This window comes from Aptenodytes forsteri, unplaced genomic scaffold, assembly GCF_000699145.1.
Source record: "Aptenodytes forsteri isolate BGI_AS27 unplaced genomic scaffold, ASM69914v1 Scaffold374, whole genome shotgun sequence".
Lineage (NCBI taxonomy): Eukaryota > Metazoa > Chordata > Aves > Sphenisciformes > Spheniscidae > Aptenodytes > Aptenodytes forsteri.
The window spans coordinates 448,254-463,976 of record NW_008795678.1 but is presented as its reverse complement, the minus strand read 5'-3'; the positions used below and the strand labels follow the sequence as shown (position 1 = coordinate 463,976).

The 15,723-nt window shown below is 42.1% G+C and overlaps 1 protein-coding gene across 1 annotated transcript in view; it reads left to right on the top strand.

The window, feature by feature from the left end:
• Window positions 1-15,723, top strand: part of PREX1 (phosphatidylinositol-3,4,5-trisphosphate dependent Rac exchange factor 1) — a gene marked incomplete at its 5' end in the record, with an annotated part of 112,475 nt that overhangs the window by 2,153 nt on the left and 94,599 nt on the right. The window contains 3 exon segments of the mRNA XM_019472963.1: window positions 3,903-4,025; window positions 10,889-10,993; window positions 14,399-14,500. Coding sequence (XP_019328508.1) covers window positions 3,903-4,025; window positions 10,889-10,993; window positions 14,399-14,500 — 330 coding nt within the window.

Genomic DNA, 15,723 nt, shown 5'->3' with positions numbered 1-15,723 from the left:
GGTAGGACTTCTGATAACTCTGCCTGCTAATATTATGTATCTTGAGTCACCAGAGAGCTGTGAGGTGGCTGGCAGCAACAAGGATGGTAGCAGAGACTGTATAAATGGTTTGGCAGCTTATGTAAGGAAAAGCCTGTCTTTTCCTCTCTTTCTTCATGCAGCAGAAACGTCTAGAGGAAAATACAGGGTATTCTGGCAGTCACTCACCTCTGAGCAAAAGGAGAGAAAGTGCTTTTTAGGATAATTCGGGTTATTGCTCCCAGTATTATTTTTGCAGGTTTCTCCTACTGCTGGTGCTAAGCACTGGAGATTTCAGTAATCTTTGGCCACTGTATCCCCTTCCAGAAAGGCCACATTGAGTCCTGTGCCAGGCCCAGATTTTACAAGTACTCCAGTGACTAACAGCGGCAGCAACATCATAAAAAAACATTTTTAGTTTATTCGCTGCCTCATGTGGGAATAACTCTATTGATATGTTAGTATTATGCTACATTCACAGCAGGGCACTAATGTTGTTTTACTGATACAGTAGATTGAAGGCAGTACAATTTGAGGGTGTACACGAGCTGCCAGACATAGATCCTCGTATAAGGCTTATAAATGGTAACTGCGTATTGGATATAGAAGCACATGCAGTCAAGGTCTCTCTGCTGCCTTGATTTTCAAGTGACTCATCTGCGAATACTACTGCAAGCAGAGCTCTACTGACCACCATGGAATTCATTAGATTACACAGATATTCCTTGGATCAAAAAATACCCTCTGAAGACTGCTCCTGAAGGACAAAATCATCCCTGACAGATGTTTTCCTCTTCCTTGTTAATCCCCTTTTGGCACAGCTTCTGGCAAAGCCATGCAGACAGAGGCTACTGTGTCATCACATCAGTTTCAGCCATGTGACAGAACCGTCGTACGCTCCGCTTGAATTAGCGCAGGAAGTTTTCTGGAAGCAATCAAATGGTCCTAGCTCCCTGTCCTTTATTTTGGTTCAGAGCCCATCAGTGCAAATTCAGTGTGTTGGAATCTTTTTATTTATTCAGAGCCAGAAAGGAGCTATGAGGCACAAGTATGCATTAATGATGGTGCATACTACCATATCTCAGTATTCCTGAAGTGAGAGGGGAGCAAAGACAAGGAAGATGCAACAGGCTCTGCTCTGCACATACAGCCAGCTTGCAAGAGGAGTTTGAGAGAAATGCTCTGCCCATCCTTGAATAACAGAAGGTATAGAGTTGAACCTGGGTACATGCAGAGAGGAAGGCTCCTTGAATTCCTGATCTTGTCTGCCCCTGCAAAACCAGAAAGAAACTGGTTTTAAACCATGAATTGAGGTTTCATTCCTGTCTCTAATGATTAGACTTAATTTACAGGTTATTGTTTTTCTGAATTACTGCCACATCACCAGCCACCAGGCTGAATCAGTGTCACATCTGGTGAATAAATTCCACTGCATGAAGTTTAAAAGCTTAGTGTTACGGTAAGGTGCTTTGGGAAGTATTGTAAGATGTTAGTCTCGGTCACTTCACATACCGACTGCCAGGAAGATGAAGGCTGGCTCTGTCAGGCAGCATGCTTTGGGGTTCAGAGGAGCATCACCCACTCACTGTGCAAGACCTGGGAGGCTGCTTCCAACATGAAAGCTGGTTTGACTACACTACAGATCGTCTCTTTGCAAGTGGCATAGTTAAAGCAAAGTGACAGAAAACGTTGTCTGCAATATGTATGTCACTGCAGACTCCACTATTTACTCTGCCCATTCAGGCTTTCCTCCAGGGGCTGTCAATACTAATGGCTGTGTCACCAGGCATCAGGACTTCTCCCTCCCCCTGTGTAGGTAGCATTCCATCTCGTATATGTGTACTCACACTTACTTCTCACATTTTGTATGAAAAAGATTAAGACTTAAAAAGCTGTGGTGGGTTGACCCTGGCTGGACGCCAGGTGCCCACCAAAGCTGCTCTATCACTCCCCTCCTCAGCTGGACAAGGGAGAGAAAATGTAATGAAAGGCTCGTGGATCAAGATAAGGATGGGGAGATCACTCAGCAGTTACAATGTGTACTCACACTTACTTCTCACATTTTGTATGAAAAAGATTAAGACTTAAAAAGCTGTGGTGGGTTGACCCTGGCTGGACGCCAGGTGCCCACCAAAGCTGCTCTATCACTCCCCTCCTCAGCTGGACAAGGGAGAGAAAATGTAATGAAAGGCTCGTGGATCAAGATAAGGATGGGGAGATCACTCAGCAGTTACAGTCACGGGCAAAACAGGCTCAACTTGGGGAAATTAGTTTAATTTATTACCAATCAAATCAGAGTATGGTAATGAGAAATAAAACCAAATCTTAAAACACCTTGCCCCCGCCCCTCCCTTCTTCCCGGGCTCAACTTCACTCCCAACTTTCTCTATCTCCTCCCCCACCAGTGGCACAGGGGGACGGGGAATGGGGGTTGTGGTCAGTTCATCACACATTGTCGCTGCTGCTCCTTCCTCCCCAGGGGAAGGACCCCTCACACTCTTCCCCTGCTCCAGCGTGGGGTCCCTCCCACGGGAGACAGTCCTCCAGGAACTTCTCCAACCTGAGTCCTTCCTCTGTGGGCTGCAGTTCTTCACGAACTGCTCCAGCGTGGGTCCCTTCCACGGGGGGTCACAAGTCCTGCCAGCAAACCCGCTCCAGTGTGGACTCCTCTCTCTCCACGGCTCCACAGGTCCTGCCAGGAGGCTGCTCCAGCGCGGGCTTCCCACGGGGTCGCAGCCTCCTTTGGGCATCCATCTGCTCTGGCGTGGGGTCCTCCGTGGGCTGCAGGTGGATATCTGCTCCACTGTGGACCTCCATGGGCTGCAGGGGGCCGGCCTGCCTCACCATGGTCTTCGCCATGGGCTGCTGGGGAATCTCTGCTCCGGTGCCTGGAGCACCTCCTCCCCCTCCTCTTCACTGACCTTGGAGTCTGCAGAGTTGTTTCTCTCACGTAATCTCACTCCTCTCTTCAGCTGCAGTTGCACAGGTTTTTTTTCCCCTTTCTTAAATATGTTACCCCAGAGGTGCTACCACCGTCGCTGATGGGCTCGGCCTTGGCCAGCTGTGGGTCCGTCTTAGACATGGGGGAAGCTTCTAGCAGCTTCTCACAGAAGCCACCCCTGTAGCCCCCCTGCTACCAAAACCTTGCCACGCAATCCCAATACAAATGCTTATGTGTTTATAGCAGCTTTCACCCTGGCAGTTTATTCCCCTTAGCACATGTATATTCAAATCACTAGGGATCATTTAGCTGTGAGATTGCACAATTACCTTTTAGTACATGTCTAAACTAGGGGCCTTTATCCTATTACATACACCTTTTAGAACCACTGAGATCAGTGAAAGGGAACTCTAAAATGCTGCTCTTGTGGTTTCCAAGTGTTTTACACTGTTCTGTACTCCTGTCAGTGAAATGCTAGATCCCACGTGGCAGAGATTTGGTCTCTTATTTACAGGTACATCTTTGTGTGAGATAGCTTCAAGTCCGTTTCTTCCAGAAAGTGATTTCTAATGCATGGGAAGGAAAGGCAAATGACTTCCTGCTTCTATCTCCTGCAAAGTGTGTTTGGTCCTTGTGATTCCATTCACCTGGTTGGTCCCATAGAAAATCTTCTCTAGACTTGAAAGAGGTTGCTCATATTCATCATGCTCAGATATCTGGAAAGATAACCTTCATTTACAGCAGGTACTTCAGTAGCAATAAAGATTTCCATAGGGGGCCAGGAAAGGGGCAAATACAGTGTAATTCATTCTGTACAAGTCCCTGTCAGTGCTTTAGATCCTATCACAGCAAGTCTAGAGCCACAATATTTTGGTGCTACTACTTTAACAAAACACTCTCAGATCTATTAACAGCTAGCAATGTTTTTCTCTTTATATTTCAGATCTTATTTTCTAACATCGAAGACATTCTTGGTGTTCACAAGGAGTTCCTGGCTGCCCTGGAATTTTGTTTACAACCAGAACCTCAGTCTCAGCATGAACTGGGAAATGTTTTCTTAAAATTTGTAAGTACAATGACTTAATGCTATCTGAAAATGCAGTTTCCTGTCATAAGCTCCCATGCCCCTTAACTAGCCCTAATCTCTAAGGCTTGTGGCAATACTATGACAATGTATGTCTTGTATGAAAGTTGTAGGTAGGGTGGGAAAAAAACTTGTGAATGAGGTTAGAACAATGGAAACCACATCAAACTCAGCTAAACAACGAGGTATTTTTGGAAACTCTTCCTTTTCCCCTTGAATGTTTTTTTTTTCACCCAGCTGATCACATTTTACTGCTCAGAATTTGTCTGCTTTGGTTCCAAATGTTTCAAAAAAGCAGCACAATTTCAAGTAAATGAATAATTTTTGTGTGTATTTTAAATTTTTTAAAAATTGAAACCCTCAAAGATCAAAATTAAAAACAAAGAACAATACATCATTTACAGTAGTTAGTGTCTGTGCATACATTTATCCTTCAGTAAATGAAAGGTAGTGTGAGATGGCTTATCTTGCTGAAATGCAGCACAAGTTACAACATGCAGCCTTTTACCATGGAATAAATGAGTACCTGCATTCTGTAGCTCGAAAGTAAATAAAATTTGGCTTTTGGACTCATAATGCTAGCTCAAGAATGCCAGAGATACAAAATGCGAAGTAGTCATATGATAGAAATTCACTCTGCCAGTTCCAGGTTGTTTAGAACGTTTTGACAAGTTACATTTGTGTCATCTGACTTTATGCCTGATAGCTGTATTACTTGATGTCCTACTACATCCATAATATGATCATGTGTGCCAACCTGATCCAGTCAGATTGGTACTGCTAGGTGATCCAGGAAAGCACAGACCCATACTAAGGATCGTGCAATTGCAGCTTATGATCCTACCATTGCTTCTCTCATTGTAATTTGTTTCTTGTACTGTGAAATTCTTCCTGTGGTAGATTTTTGTTTTGTTTTGTTTTTTTAACTTGGTCCGATTTTCAATCATGTATGTGTGCCGTCTTCTGACTAATATGTATATAGAGCATGCTGTATATGCAAGATCAGTTATTATATACACCTAGTTACAAGCTGGACTCATTTAAATGCAAAGTTACCTAATTTACATGTATAATAATTTGAAGTTGCATTTTTTTTCACTTGGAGCAGCGCTCCCGAGATGTTTGAAAATTAGAAAGCATGTATATAATAGCCATTTCTTCAAATTCTTATTAACTGCATTAAGCCACAGGCCAAATTCCTATCAAAATATATTCTATTACGCTTTCATAATCAAAATCCATGCTTTCACAGTTCATCAGGTTTGAGCGGACAGCAATTATACAGCCATTCATTATTCATAGAGGTTTATGAACTACCCCCACTCCTTGTTTAAGTTTTATTTATGCTGTGACAATTATTAAAATAGTGTCAGAAAGTGTTATATTGAGACCATGCCCAAAAATTGTATCAGATGTGAGGACTGACTGTCAGCTGCTGAAAAACATACTGGTGAACTTAGTTAAAGCCTTGAATACCACTAGAATCATTGCCTACCAACAAGATGTGCTGTACTAATATATTATTCATTAGCAAGGGTATCAAAATTAGAGGGCTTTTGAGTGATGCTGTCAAATTGTTCACTGTGTTTCAGAGTGGCACTGAATAACCAGGAATGTTAACATCCTGTCATTTGACTGAATTCAAGCCTGGTGTATGTAGTCATTGGTAGTGTTTTCTTGTATATGAACATATAATTTTGTAACTTTATTACTGTTAAATTTAATAATTATGTCATGTTCCTTCTTTATCAAACATGCAACAATACAGGAATTATGAAACTGTAATGCATAGGGATGAGTGCTGGTGAGAATTTGTCTTCTGATAGAGGCAGTTTGACTGAGATCAGCTTACATTGTTGTCTGTGGAGTGCATTGCAAATAACGTGTACATCAACCGTTTCATGATCCCCTACGGAAGAAGCAGCTTATGCGGAAGGAAGTAAAACATATATTTGATTCAGAATACATAGAAAAAGCTGGTCTCATCCATAAGTACCTTAAGGAAATTTAGGAATACCATTAGGAGCATTGTGGTACCTTAAGTCTGAGTAAGGAACAGTCAACAGAAGATTATCAAGAGAGGAGGAAATAATCTGTCCTTGCATGCAGATTGTGCCTAGGTTTTAGAAGACAAGCTTCACTGTGGGTATTTGGGAGTGAGGGAGGTGTGGGATTTGTGCCCTGTCACAGTAAAGGCTTCCATAGTGAGTCTCCAGCAAGTGACAGGGAGATGCCAGTGGCAACTGTGGTTCAGAGCTAGTATTCGGTTCCTTTCTGCTCAGGCTTCCAAAGCTCCATTTCCCTAATTGGGGCTGTTCTGATGAAGCAGAGGCATTCATAAAACCCTTGTGCCTCAGAAACAGTACTCCTGAAGGTGTTTCCATGGTGCTGAAACCAGGTGGGTTTTTTTTAAATGGTGTACAGTATTTTGCCACCACAAGAAGCCCTTGCAGCACACTTGAGGTTTCCTGGAGAAAAATCCAGCCGTTCTTTTCCAGTGATGCACTCCTGCAACATGGCTGAGGAGCTTTTTTCAGAGTGCACATTGTTAGCCAGTTTACCCAGGGAAAACATGGGTAACATATTTGTTTGGCCTTTCATTTTGGGTAAGGTTCTCTTGTTGTTGCAATGTGCTTAGAAGAAGTGCTAGGAAGAACACCCTTAGTGCTGCTTTCTCATTATCATCAAATCACAGTGTATCCTCAGGGGAGTTTGCAGTGAGGAAGTGATATAAGGCCTGTGAATCTTGAATGTATCAGTGTATCTTCTATCATGATCACCTGGCAAGGTCATTCTTAGTCCTGATTATGAACCCAGTCCTTGTCAGCAGCCAGATATTATCACAGGTGCTTTTCTTCAAAAACTCAATGTTAAAAACGATCATAAATTTGGTGAATAACTTCAGAATTCTTGAAGCGCTGTTTTTTCCAGACACTGCATTTCTTAGTGGTGCATGTTTTCTGTAAGTTTCCTTGTATCATATATCCTTGATAGAGATCCCCAGATTCCCCATGTGGAGTTCCACCAGACTGCAGTGTTTGGGTCCTGTTCGTGAGATCTGTGTATCCTAAATATCTTCTAATCTATGTAGGCCTGACTCTTTTCCTGGTTTACCTTGGCCTAGAAGAGCCTCACTCAACAACAGTCCACCGATTTTCAGAAACAGGACACCGCTTTTAGTTGTTATCAGCATCTAGGATCAGAGTTGATTCATTTGTAATAAAGCTAGGGTATTCTCCCCTGGATGTCCAGCTCAGAAGGATTCAGATCTTGAGTAACACCTGAAGCAAGCAAGAAGATTTTGCAAGGGTTCCAAAAGAGCAATTATTGCACATTAACTTTTCGAAGTATTTTAACAGATGAGGAAATGCACTTGCTCTGATATTCAGGTGTGAAAAATTATTTTACTTCAGAAGACAGATATTGTTTGCCCTAGTGTACTCCATTTGATCAGATAATCATGAGAAGTTCATTGTCTGATGCTAGGTGCTAGCATTCCTTCTGGAGTTGTAGTTCGGTATGACCATAGCAGACAGTAAAGAACAAGCTTAAACATTCATTCAAAATCAAATCTGCAGCCTTAAACAAAATGGCACATAGAACAAGTCTTTAACATCAAAGAGAGCATATACACTGAACTTGGAATAATCGCACCTCATCAGCATAGGCTCTTTTTTGCAGGTCATGAATGCGTATGACTGTGTGCAGAGCAGAAGGGCAGTGAATTGACAGATGCTTCATTTCTGATATTGCCATATTGCTAGAGGTTTGGTGATATAATAGCTAGAAACTTGTTCGAGGGAAAGGTGTTTTCTTCTCATTTTTAGGAGCAATGTTGCATGAGTGATCAGTTTTACTGTCGAAGTCATCAGGGATCTTGTTTTCTTGAGAATTGTATCTTCTGTTTTGTTTAGGTTTTTCATTTTGACAAAATTGGTTTCAGCCTGCTTTGAAACAAGAAAATGCCATGCCTTGTTAAAAATATGTCCAAATAAAATTGTTACAATTTTCCAAATGTCATATTTGCTTTTTCTAGTCAAAACTATTTTCATATTTGCACTAATTTGTGGGCAGTTCTAATGGACCCAAAATAACATATTTGGAGAATAAACTGTTGGTTAAGGATTTATTTTAACCAAAGTAAGAACAGTATAGACTTATTTCTGTCACCAAAATCAGAAGGTCTAGCTGTGTATCCAGCAGATTTGCTGAGCAAGAAGGTGGCATTTTTATGTGGTCACACCTCTGACCATAATTGCACTTTAATATAGAGTAACTGCAGGTTCAGAATTCCTGGGCTAACATCTGTAATTATGTAACTGATAATTTCCTCACCAGGAGATGGGAGAGTCCAGTACTGAATGTCACCCAGAGAGGAAATTAAACACTTCAGACACTGAGTAATTTAAAACATAGTTCTCATATTTGTGGGTCTCATGCATGAAGGACAGCTGGAAAAGACTTGATGAAAGCACTCTGGTGTGTGTATAATTACTGTACTGACTTGAGCTTTAGCAAAGAAATTTTGTCATGATCTAAATATAACCTCCCAAAACTCCAGACACTCAAAGCTGCAGTCAGAAACCTGAGCAATGACATTTTGTGTGCATTGATGTAACGGATGCTGTTGTGTTAATGGTTACTATTTTTAGTTTCAAGCATGCTGCTTGTGTGCATCCAGGGAGTTGAGAAGAAGTGACAGGAGGAAATGTCGGAGAAACTCATATATCTGTCTTCTCATTCTGTAACTCTCCAGTTTTTATGGTTGAAAACAATCCCATGCCTCTCAATTGCCTCTTTTCTATTGTGCTATGGACCCAGCCCTGCCTTTTCCTCCATCTGGTGGTCAGAAGCCTTTGTTTCTTTTCAGCTTCCCAGTATTAAACTCCAGTACTAATATGAACAGCTGTAGATGAAGGATAAAAGTCTTGAACATCTGCATTCCAGCTCTCTGCACCATACTCTTTGTGGCTGTTGTTTTATTTGCTTTGTACCGTTGTTGTTGTGTTTGGACGTACATCTATTTATTCTCAATGCTTCCTTTGGAAGTACAAGGAGGGAAAAAAAATTTCATCAGATTAGTGATAAACCAAACCCCCAAAGCATTTTACAGTCTCTGAGCATGTACATCTAGCCATTGAGCATCTGACCAGAATGTCAAATTCTCCTAAACTAATATTAACACAATTTCTTTTCCATGTGACAATAGTGAAGGGAACGCCCAGTTAGTGCAGCTATATTCCCATGGATTCATGTTACTTAACTCCCTTCAGTTGGCAGTAGTTTTTTGTTTGGATCGCTATGAACTGTCTTAAAAGTAGCTAGATGCTGCAGATATCTTCAGCTAACACAAGAAGCTCTACATCTCTGAAGAGTGCTAGGAGTCCAATCAAAACTCAAAAAAAATTAACTTCCTAGTTCTGGGGAGATGAAAAGGTTCAGATAGAATGTTTTCAGGCCAGGTTTCTAAATAGAAAATTAATGATGTGAATGCCACAACAAACTCTGGAGGGCATTGTCTACATGGCATGGTACCCTGAGATGCCAGCTTTGGAAGGCCTCGCATATTACCCCTGGCAGAGTGCCACGCTAATGCATCTAAATTACTTTTGATATGCAAAGTAGCTTGTCTGAGTGCCTCTGCATGGCACTGCATTGTGGCATAGAAGCCGACCTGAACCAGGAAAGAAAGTACTATTGTGAGAAGCACCCAAAAAATGATGGGTTTTTTTGGCTTCTGAATCATTTAACCTGGCTAAAGCCTAATACCGGCTAAAGCCTTGACCCCCCTTTTTGTTCCAGTGAATGCAATACTGGAATCTTGTAACGTAGCTGCTGAAAGTTCAACCCTTCCCAACAGCCTTGCAAGGATCAACTCGCTCCTTGCCTGATCTGCTCAGGCATGGAAATAGTTGTTACTGCTTCTTTTGTGAATCATTTCAGTGTTTCCAGATATCTGATGTTTGCAGTGGGTTCAGCATCTCTGATCATTTTAGTTAGAAGAAGTTGCACTATGTTTGATTCTGGCGATCAGTAAAGCAGAACTTGTTGCTGCCAGCTGACCCTTGTTTCTTAACAGGGGATTTCATTCCACTGCATGTGCTGGTGGGTGTGACATGTTCCAGTGTAAGTACCTCAATCTAGCTGCGAAGCTACCTTTCCCTTCCTTTAATTTCTGTAATATGTTGGTTATTTCACATGTATTTGATGAAATTTTTCTATTTAGGGAAACTGTTATGGACAGCTGACCCACTGTTTAGTGTTGCATCAAAATAGTGAAGTCTGCTGCTTGTTTCAGAACACAAAGTGAACCAGCCAACTTAGTGGGGGTTCCCTCTCAGCCCTGAAAGGCAGGGGCTTTCCAGCTGGTTGCTTTGTGTTATAGTTCCCCTCCAGATCTCTGAGCTTCTTCCAGGCCTTGGTTCTTCCCAGGCACCTCTGTTTCTTCCTCCTGCAGGAGTGGTCAGCACAGCTCAGAAATGTCAGCCCACTTGCTCCTGGCTACTCTGCTGCAATATCCTGACACATGTGCAAGTATCCCTGAGATAGCAAAATCCATTCTTTCAGTAAAGAGTATATTATTTCAGTGATGCGTTCAGAGGAAAAGTGCGGGAAGTCTCTTTGCTCAGAAAGCTGATGTTAACTTGCAACAGAGTAAGTTAGGAACTAGTGGAACACCTCTATACATTATTCACATTAGAAGAGTATCACACGCTTCATGTAAACTGCAACCCTAATGCCACTCTGAGTGCACACCCCTTTGTAAAGAATTTGGTATCAGACTGTGACAAAATAGTCATTCCAGTTTTGTCTGAGTCAATAAGTTACTATGTTTTTCCTTGCAGAAAGACAAATTCTTTGTGTACGAGGAGTATTGTAGCAACCACGAGAAAGCACTCAGACTGCTGATGGAATTGAACAAGATCCCAACAGTGAGAACATTCCTCCTGGTAAGCACCTTCTCTAGCACTCTTGACTTAATGATCTGGCTTTGCACTGTACTCATAATAACCCTTTGGTATCCCAGGAACGCCAGGCATTTTGCAGATATTACCCATTCCAGGTATGCAGCACTCAGGGTGGATAGGTATTGAAATCACTGATGAGTTCAGGCACAGAACTAAGCACAGCTCAGGTATGAGTGATTTCAGTGGAAACAGGGAAGTTTTTTTGTGGTTTTTAAAAAGAAGCAACAGAAAATTCGAGCAAAGATTGTGAAAGGAGTAATGCAATAAGTCAGCAGCAGGGCTGTGACTAGTTCCCAGTGGATCTGATTCCCTGCTCAGTTCTCTGACCAATTCACCATCTGCAGACCCACCAGAAAAATGTGGCCTGCTTCTGACGCCCTTTTCCCCATGAGCCCAGTTGTGGGCAAGAAATGTAGTCTGGATGAATTCTTTTGACTGCGTCATTGCCGCTTGTATCAAAAATGACCCAACTCTCCATACAACCCATGATGTATTAGTATCTATGTTGGGAGGAACTGTGGCATACAGCTTTCAAATGCCTCTATAGAGGCTGAGCTGGGAGGAAAAACAACCAGTAGACAGTGCCTTCTGCCCAACATTCCTTATTTTTCTTTCTTTTCTGGATGTTTCTCCTCCTAGCCTTCACCCCAATTATGCTTAATTTTTGGGTGTCTTGTTTTCCTGGCCATGGATGCATGGCATTTGGAATGGGGTTGGCATGTAGGTGAGGGACTAATTCCTTAGCTTTTTTTCTTAGTAAATGCTATGACGTAAAAGAAAGGGTGTCTTTTTGCAAAGGACCTGCTCTTCTTTCTGCTCTTTTTTCTGCTCTTCTTTCTGCTCTTCTTTCTGCTCTTCTTTCTGCTCTTCTTTCTGCTCTTCTTTCTCCTTTCTGCCAAAGGTCTGCTCTTTCCCAATATAGTACAGCAAAAGAAAACTTCTGCATAAATGTCTGTCACAAGCAGGGCCAGAGCATTCTTTTAGCCACAAAATATAGGCCTCGGAGGGAGCGGCAAGGACAAGCACTCATGCTATTGGGTAGTCAGAATCTCTTTCTCATGTCTGAGTTTTAATGAACCTTGTTAAACCATTAGTTTGAGTCACCAAATGACCCTTTCCCTGTTCGTGAGTTCCTCTGGGTGCTTCCGTTGAGGAAAACTAATGAGAAAGAGGAGAGACAAAAGTGCATGTAAACACCATCCTTCCCAACATTCAGAGCGTTCTACACTTCCACTGGATTGGCAAAAGCCTCCTGTCTGCATTACCGGCAGCAGCTGGCAAACTGATTATGAGGTACATAAAAGATGTCACACTGTCTGCTGTGGCTTGCTGCAGCACCTGAATCCAAGAGACTCTTAAAAAAGCAGTAAATATGGAAGGCTACACTGAAGTGTCTACTTTGCTGTGGCTGCTGTAATTTCTTCCAGGCCTCCCTTCTCTTCTCCACTGCCTCCTAAAGCCAATGGTATAATGCCACCATGCAGAGAAAGCTGCATTAAAATACAAAGCTTTGCTTGTGAGGATAGATTTGGCCCGATTGCCCCCTCGCAGCTGCTGAAATATAGAATGTGGGAATGTGTTTGAAAAATCAGTAAGTGTTAAAGGGCAGTTTTGAGCCCAGAGCTAGAGAGGGCTGAAAGAAGAGACGGGAAGGACTGAATCACTCGAGACTTGGAAAATTGGACAGGGAGCATTGTGAGCTGGTAGCCAGCGCTACAGATCTAGAATAGCCTGGGGAAGGGTTATTTTACAGATGATTGTCTGTAAAAATACCAGTTAGGACTAATGAGATTTATATATGATGTCCGTGAACATTCCTTGAAGAGGAGGATTGTTGAACTACAGCCAAAAACCCACTAAATTTCAGAGTGTGTCTAAGTCACAGCACACATTTCACAGGGGAAAATGTTGTCAGTGATGCCCCAAAGCAAGCACGTCTTGGCTGAACTGAATTTAAACTTCAGCTTCTGTTGACAGGACAGGTTTGCAACTGGGGTGATTTTTGGAGCAAAGTTGCCCAGATTTATGGTTGAACATAGGAGTGTAGACTAGTTTATCTGAAGTAGATTTGAAGTCCATCTGAGTCCACAACCTGTCTCTGGCAGCAGCCAATAACAGAATCTTCAGGGAAGTGTATGAAGAGCTTACAGTAGGTTGGTATTTGTTTATCACACAGAGATTACAGATTATTGTGACAAAATAAGGACAGGTCAAGGACTATAGATTTTTTTTTTTTTTTTTTCCCGATGCCATGCCCAATTCTTATACTCCCCTTCCATGTCAATCCTGAGAAATGAATTTCCATAATCTACTGAGAAGTTGAGCATCACTTGTTTTGAGGTAGTGTGCGCAAATTTATCTGTGAAATGATTCTTTCGGAATGCAGGGCCCCTCCAAATTTGTGTGAGTATTGCAAAGGTTGATCAGTTGCTGCTTCTGTTCCTCAACCTAAAGTCTATTTGGACTTGGATTTCTTTGGTGTATTGGTCCAATGCTTGTCCCCTTCCTTACTGTGTTTAAACAACACTGGGAGAGTAGTAATTTTTCTAGGTAGAGAAATGCCCTTCACCTTCTTTCTGTTTGGAAGTCACAGAGCTTCACAAAATTAATGCCGAAACCCAATTTTTTTTTTTAATGAGCATCAGAATTAATGAAACCTGATTTCCTTAAATTTCATTGCCTCTTGCACCTACTACCTACAAGGTAGCCTTGCCTGCATGTCACATAGCTTTTTTTTTTTTCTGGGCAAGCAGCAACATGTGCTGTGAGACTGGTTGAGGGCTACATGTGTGCTAGTTAGCCAGCCAATGCGCCCATGCTGTTTGTCCAGCTGTGCTTAGACATAGTGTTTTGCCAGAGAATTGGTGGATGTAATACAGATGACTCATTTATTTCAATTCTACTTCGATTTCCTTCAGGCATAAGGATTGGACTAGAGTACATGATTACTAGTTAGTAAGCTTTATTTTAGCCTTCAAGAGTTTTCTGGACCAACAGTGCAAATTTTGCATGCTGAACGAAGACAAATGGTCGTATCAATTGTGGGGTTAGGCTGGATTCTTTTATGTAATGGTGCATCTAGGTTTGCTGATTGTCATCGTATTGTTATGACACTTTTTGAGTCACCAACTGTATAATATTTCTCTGGGAAGATACCTTTCTACACAGCCACTGTTCTCCACAGCAAATTCTCTTTTCCTGATGCACAAAGAACTTTGCAGGCTTGATGGCTGTATTTCAGTGGTGAATGAAGTCCCATTTCCTGTATCTTAGGTGTGGCAAAGTGCTTTCTGACCATAATACATGTTATAAGAATACAAAATCATGTCAAAGAGCATCTGAAAGCTTTGTGTCTGAGGTAACATTTGTTTCCTTTTTTGATTATAGGGTTGCATGCTTTTGGGAGGCAGAAAGACGACAGACATTCCACTAGAGGGTTATCTGCTGACTCCAATTCAGAGAATTTGCAAATATCCACTCCTGCTTAAGGTAAACCAAAGAAAGTATTTCTTCAGATGGTTCTTTTATTCTTGGAGTGTTTCTGCAATTTTTTAGTCCTGACTTCTGTTGTCGCTACTGCCTTCCTGGTTTGCACTTCTAAAAGTTGGATCCTCTCTGAAGAAAATGGCTTTTTATGGGTACAGTCAGAAAGCTGGCTGATGCTGACAGGCTGCTAAATCTTGTAATGGTGTGGGTAGACCAGGCAGGGTAACTTACTGACTAACTAATGCCTTTTGGCTTTAGTTCTCTTTAGATGTTTACTAAGCCTTGTGAGTGCTATTTTAGCTGCTTCCTGAAAAGCTGTGTTCAGATAGAATTCTATCAGTGTTTTGAGGGACTGGATGGCTCTGGGGACTAGGAATGGGATACATCTTTCGTCACGAGGTCTCCAGTTTGAGTGTGTTCAGGTCAGTAATGATCAAAATCCTGTATCATCTGACAGCTGTTTGGCAGCTTGTTTGAAAACTGTTTGGTTGTCTCAGATGAGTTCCCAATGGACAGATGTCATTGCAGAAATGACTACTGCAATAGGCACTAATTGGCCCCCTTGCTAGTATTCTTACTGTAGGAGCTAGAGAATAAAAGACCTAAAAAGAGCTAACTTGCCTCTCATCCCTCCAGGTCAGGGCTGGGTCACATGCCTGTTGGGGACAAGGAGAGGGAAAAGGAGTAATCAGTTTCTGGGAGAGCTTGCATCACTGGTGGCCTTGGAGCTGCGCTGTGGCTAACAGCCATCAATCTTCAGTGATGTCAGTCTCTTTCTCAATCAGCGTAACATTACATTTACTAAAAGAAAATTAAATAATAAAAAATGTAAGAAGAAATTGCCTCATATTTTGAAAGAAAGGTCCCTTCCTGGGTTGTGGTAGAAAGTAAGAATTCTGTGACGAGCTGGTGCTCTTGGTCACACACGGCACAGCTGACCACATGAGTCAACTGTATGTCATGTAAAGCTATTGCAGGGCTCTGTCCATACATTCAGCATGAATAAGGGTGTCGTGGTTTAACCCCAGCTGGCAACTAAGCCCCACACAGCCGCTCACTCACTCCCCACGCAGTGGGATGGGGGAGAGAATCAAAAGAGTAAAAGTGAGAAAACTGGTGGGTCGAGATAAAGACAGTTTAATAGGTAAAGCAAAAGCCACATACGCAAGCAAAGCAAAACAAGGAATTCATTCACTCCTTCCCATGGGCGGGCAGGTGTTCAGCCA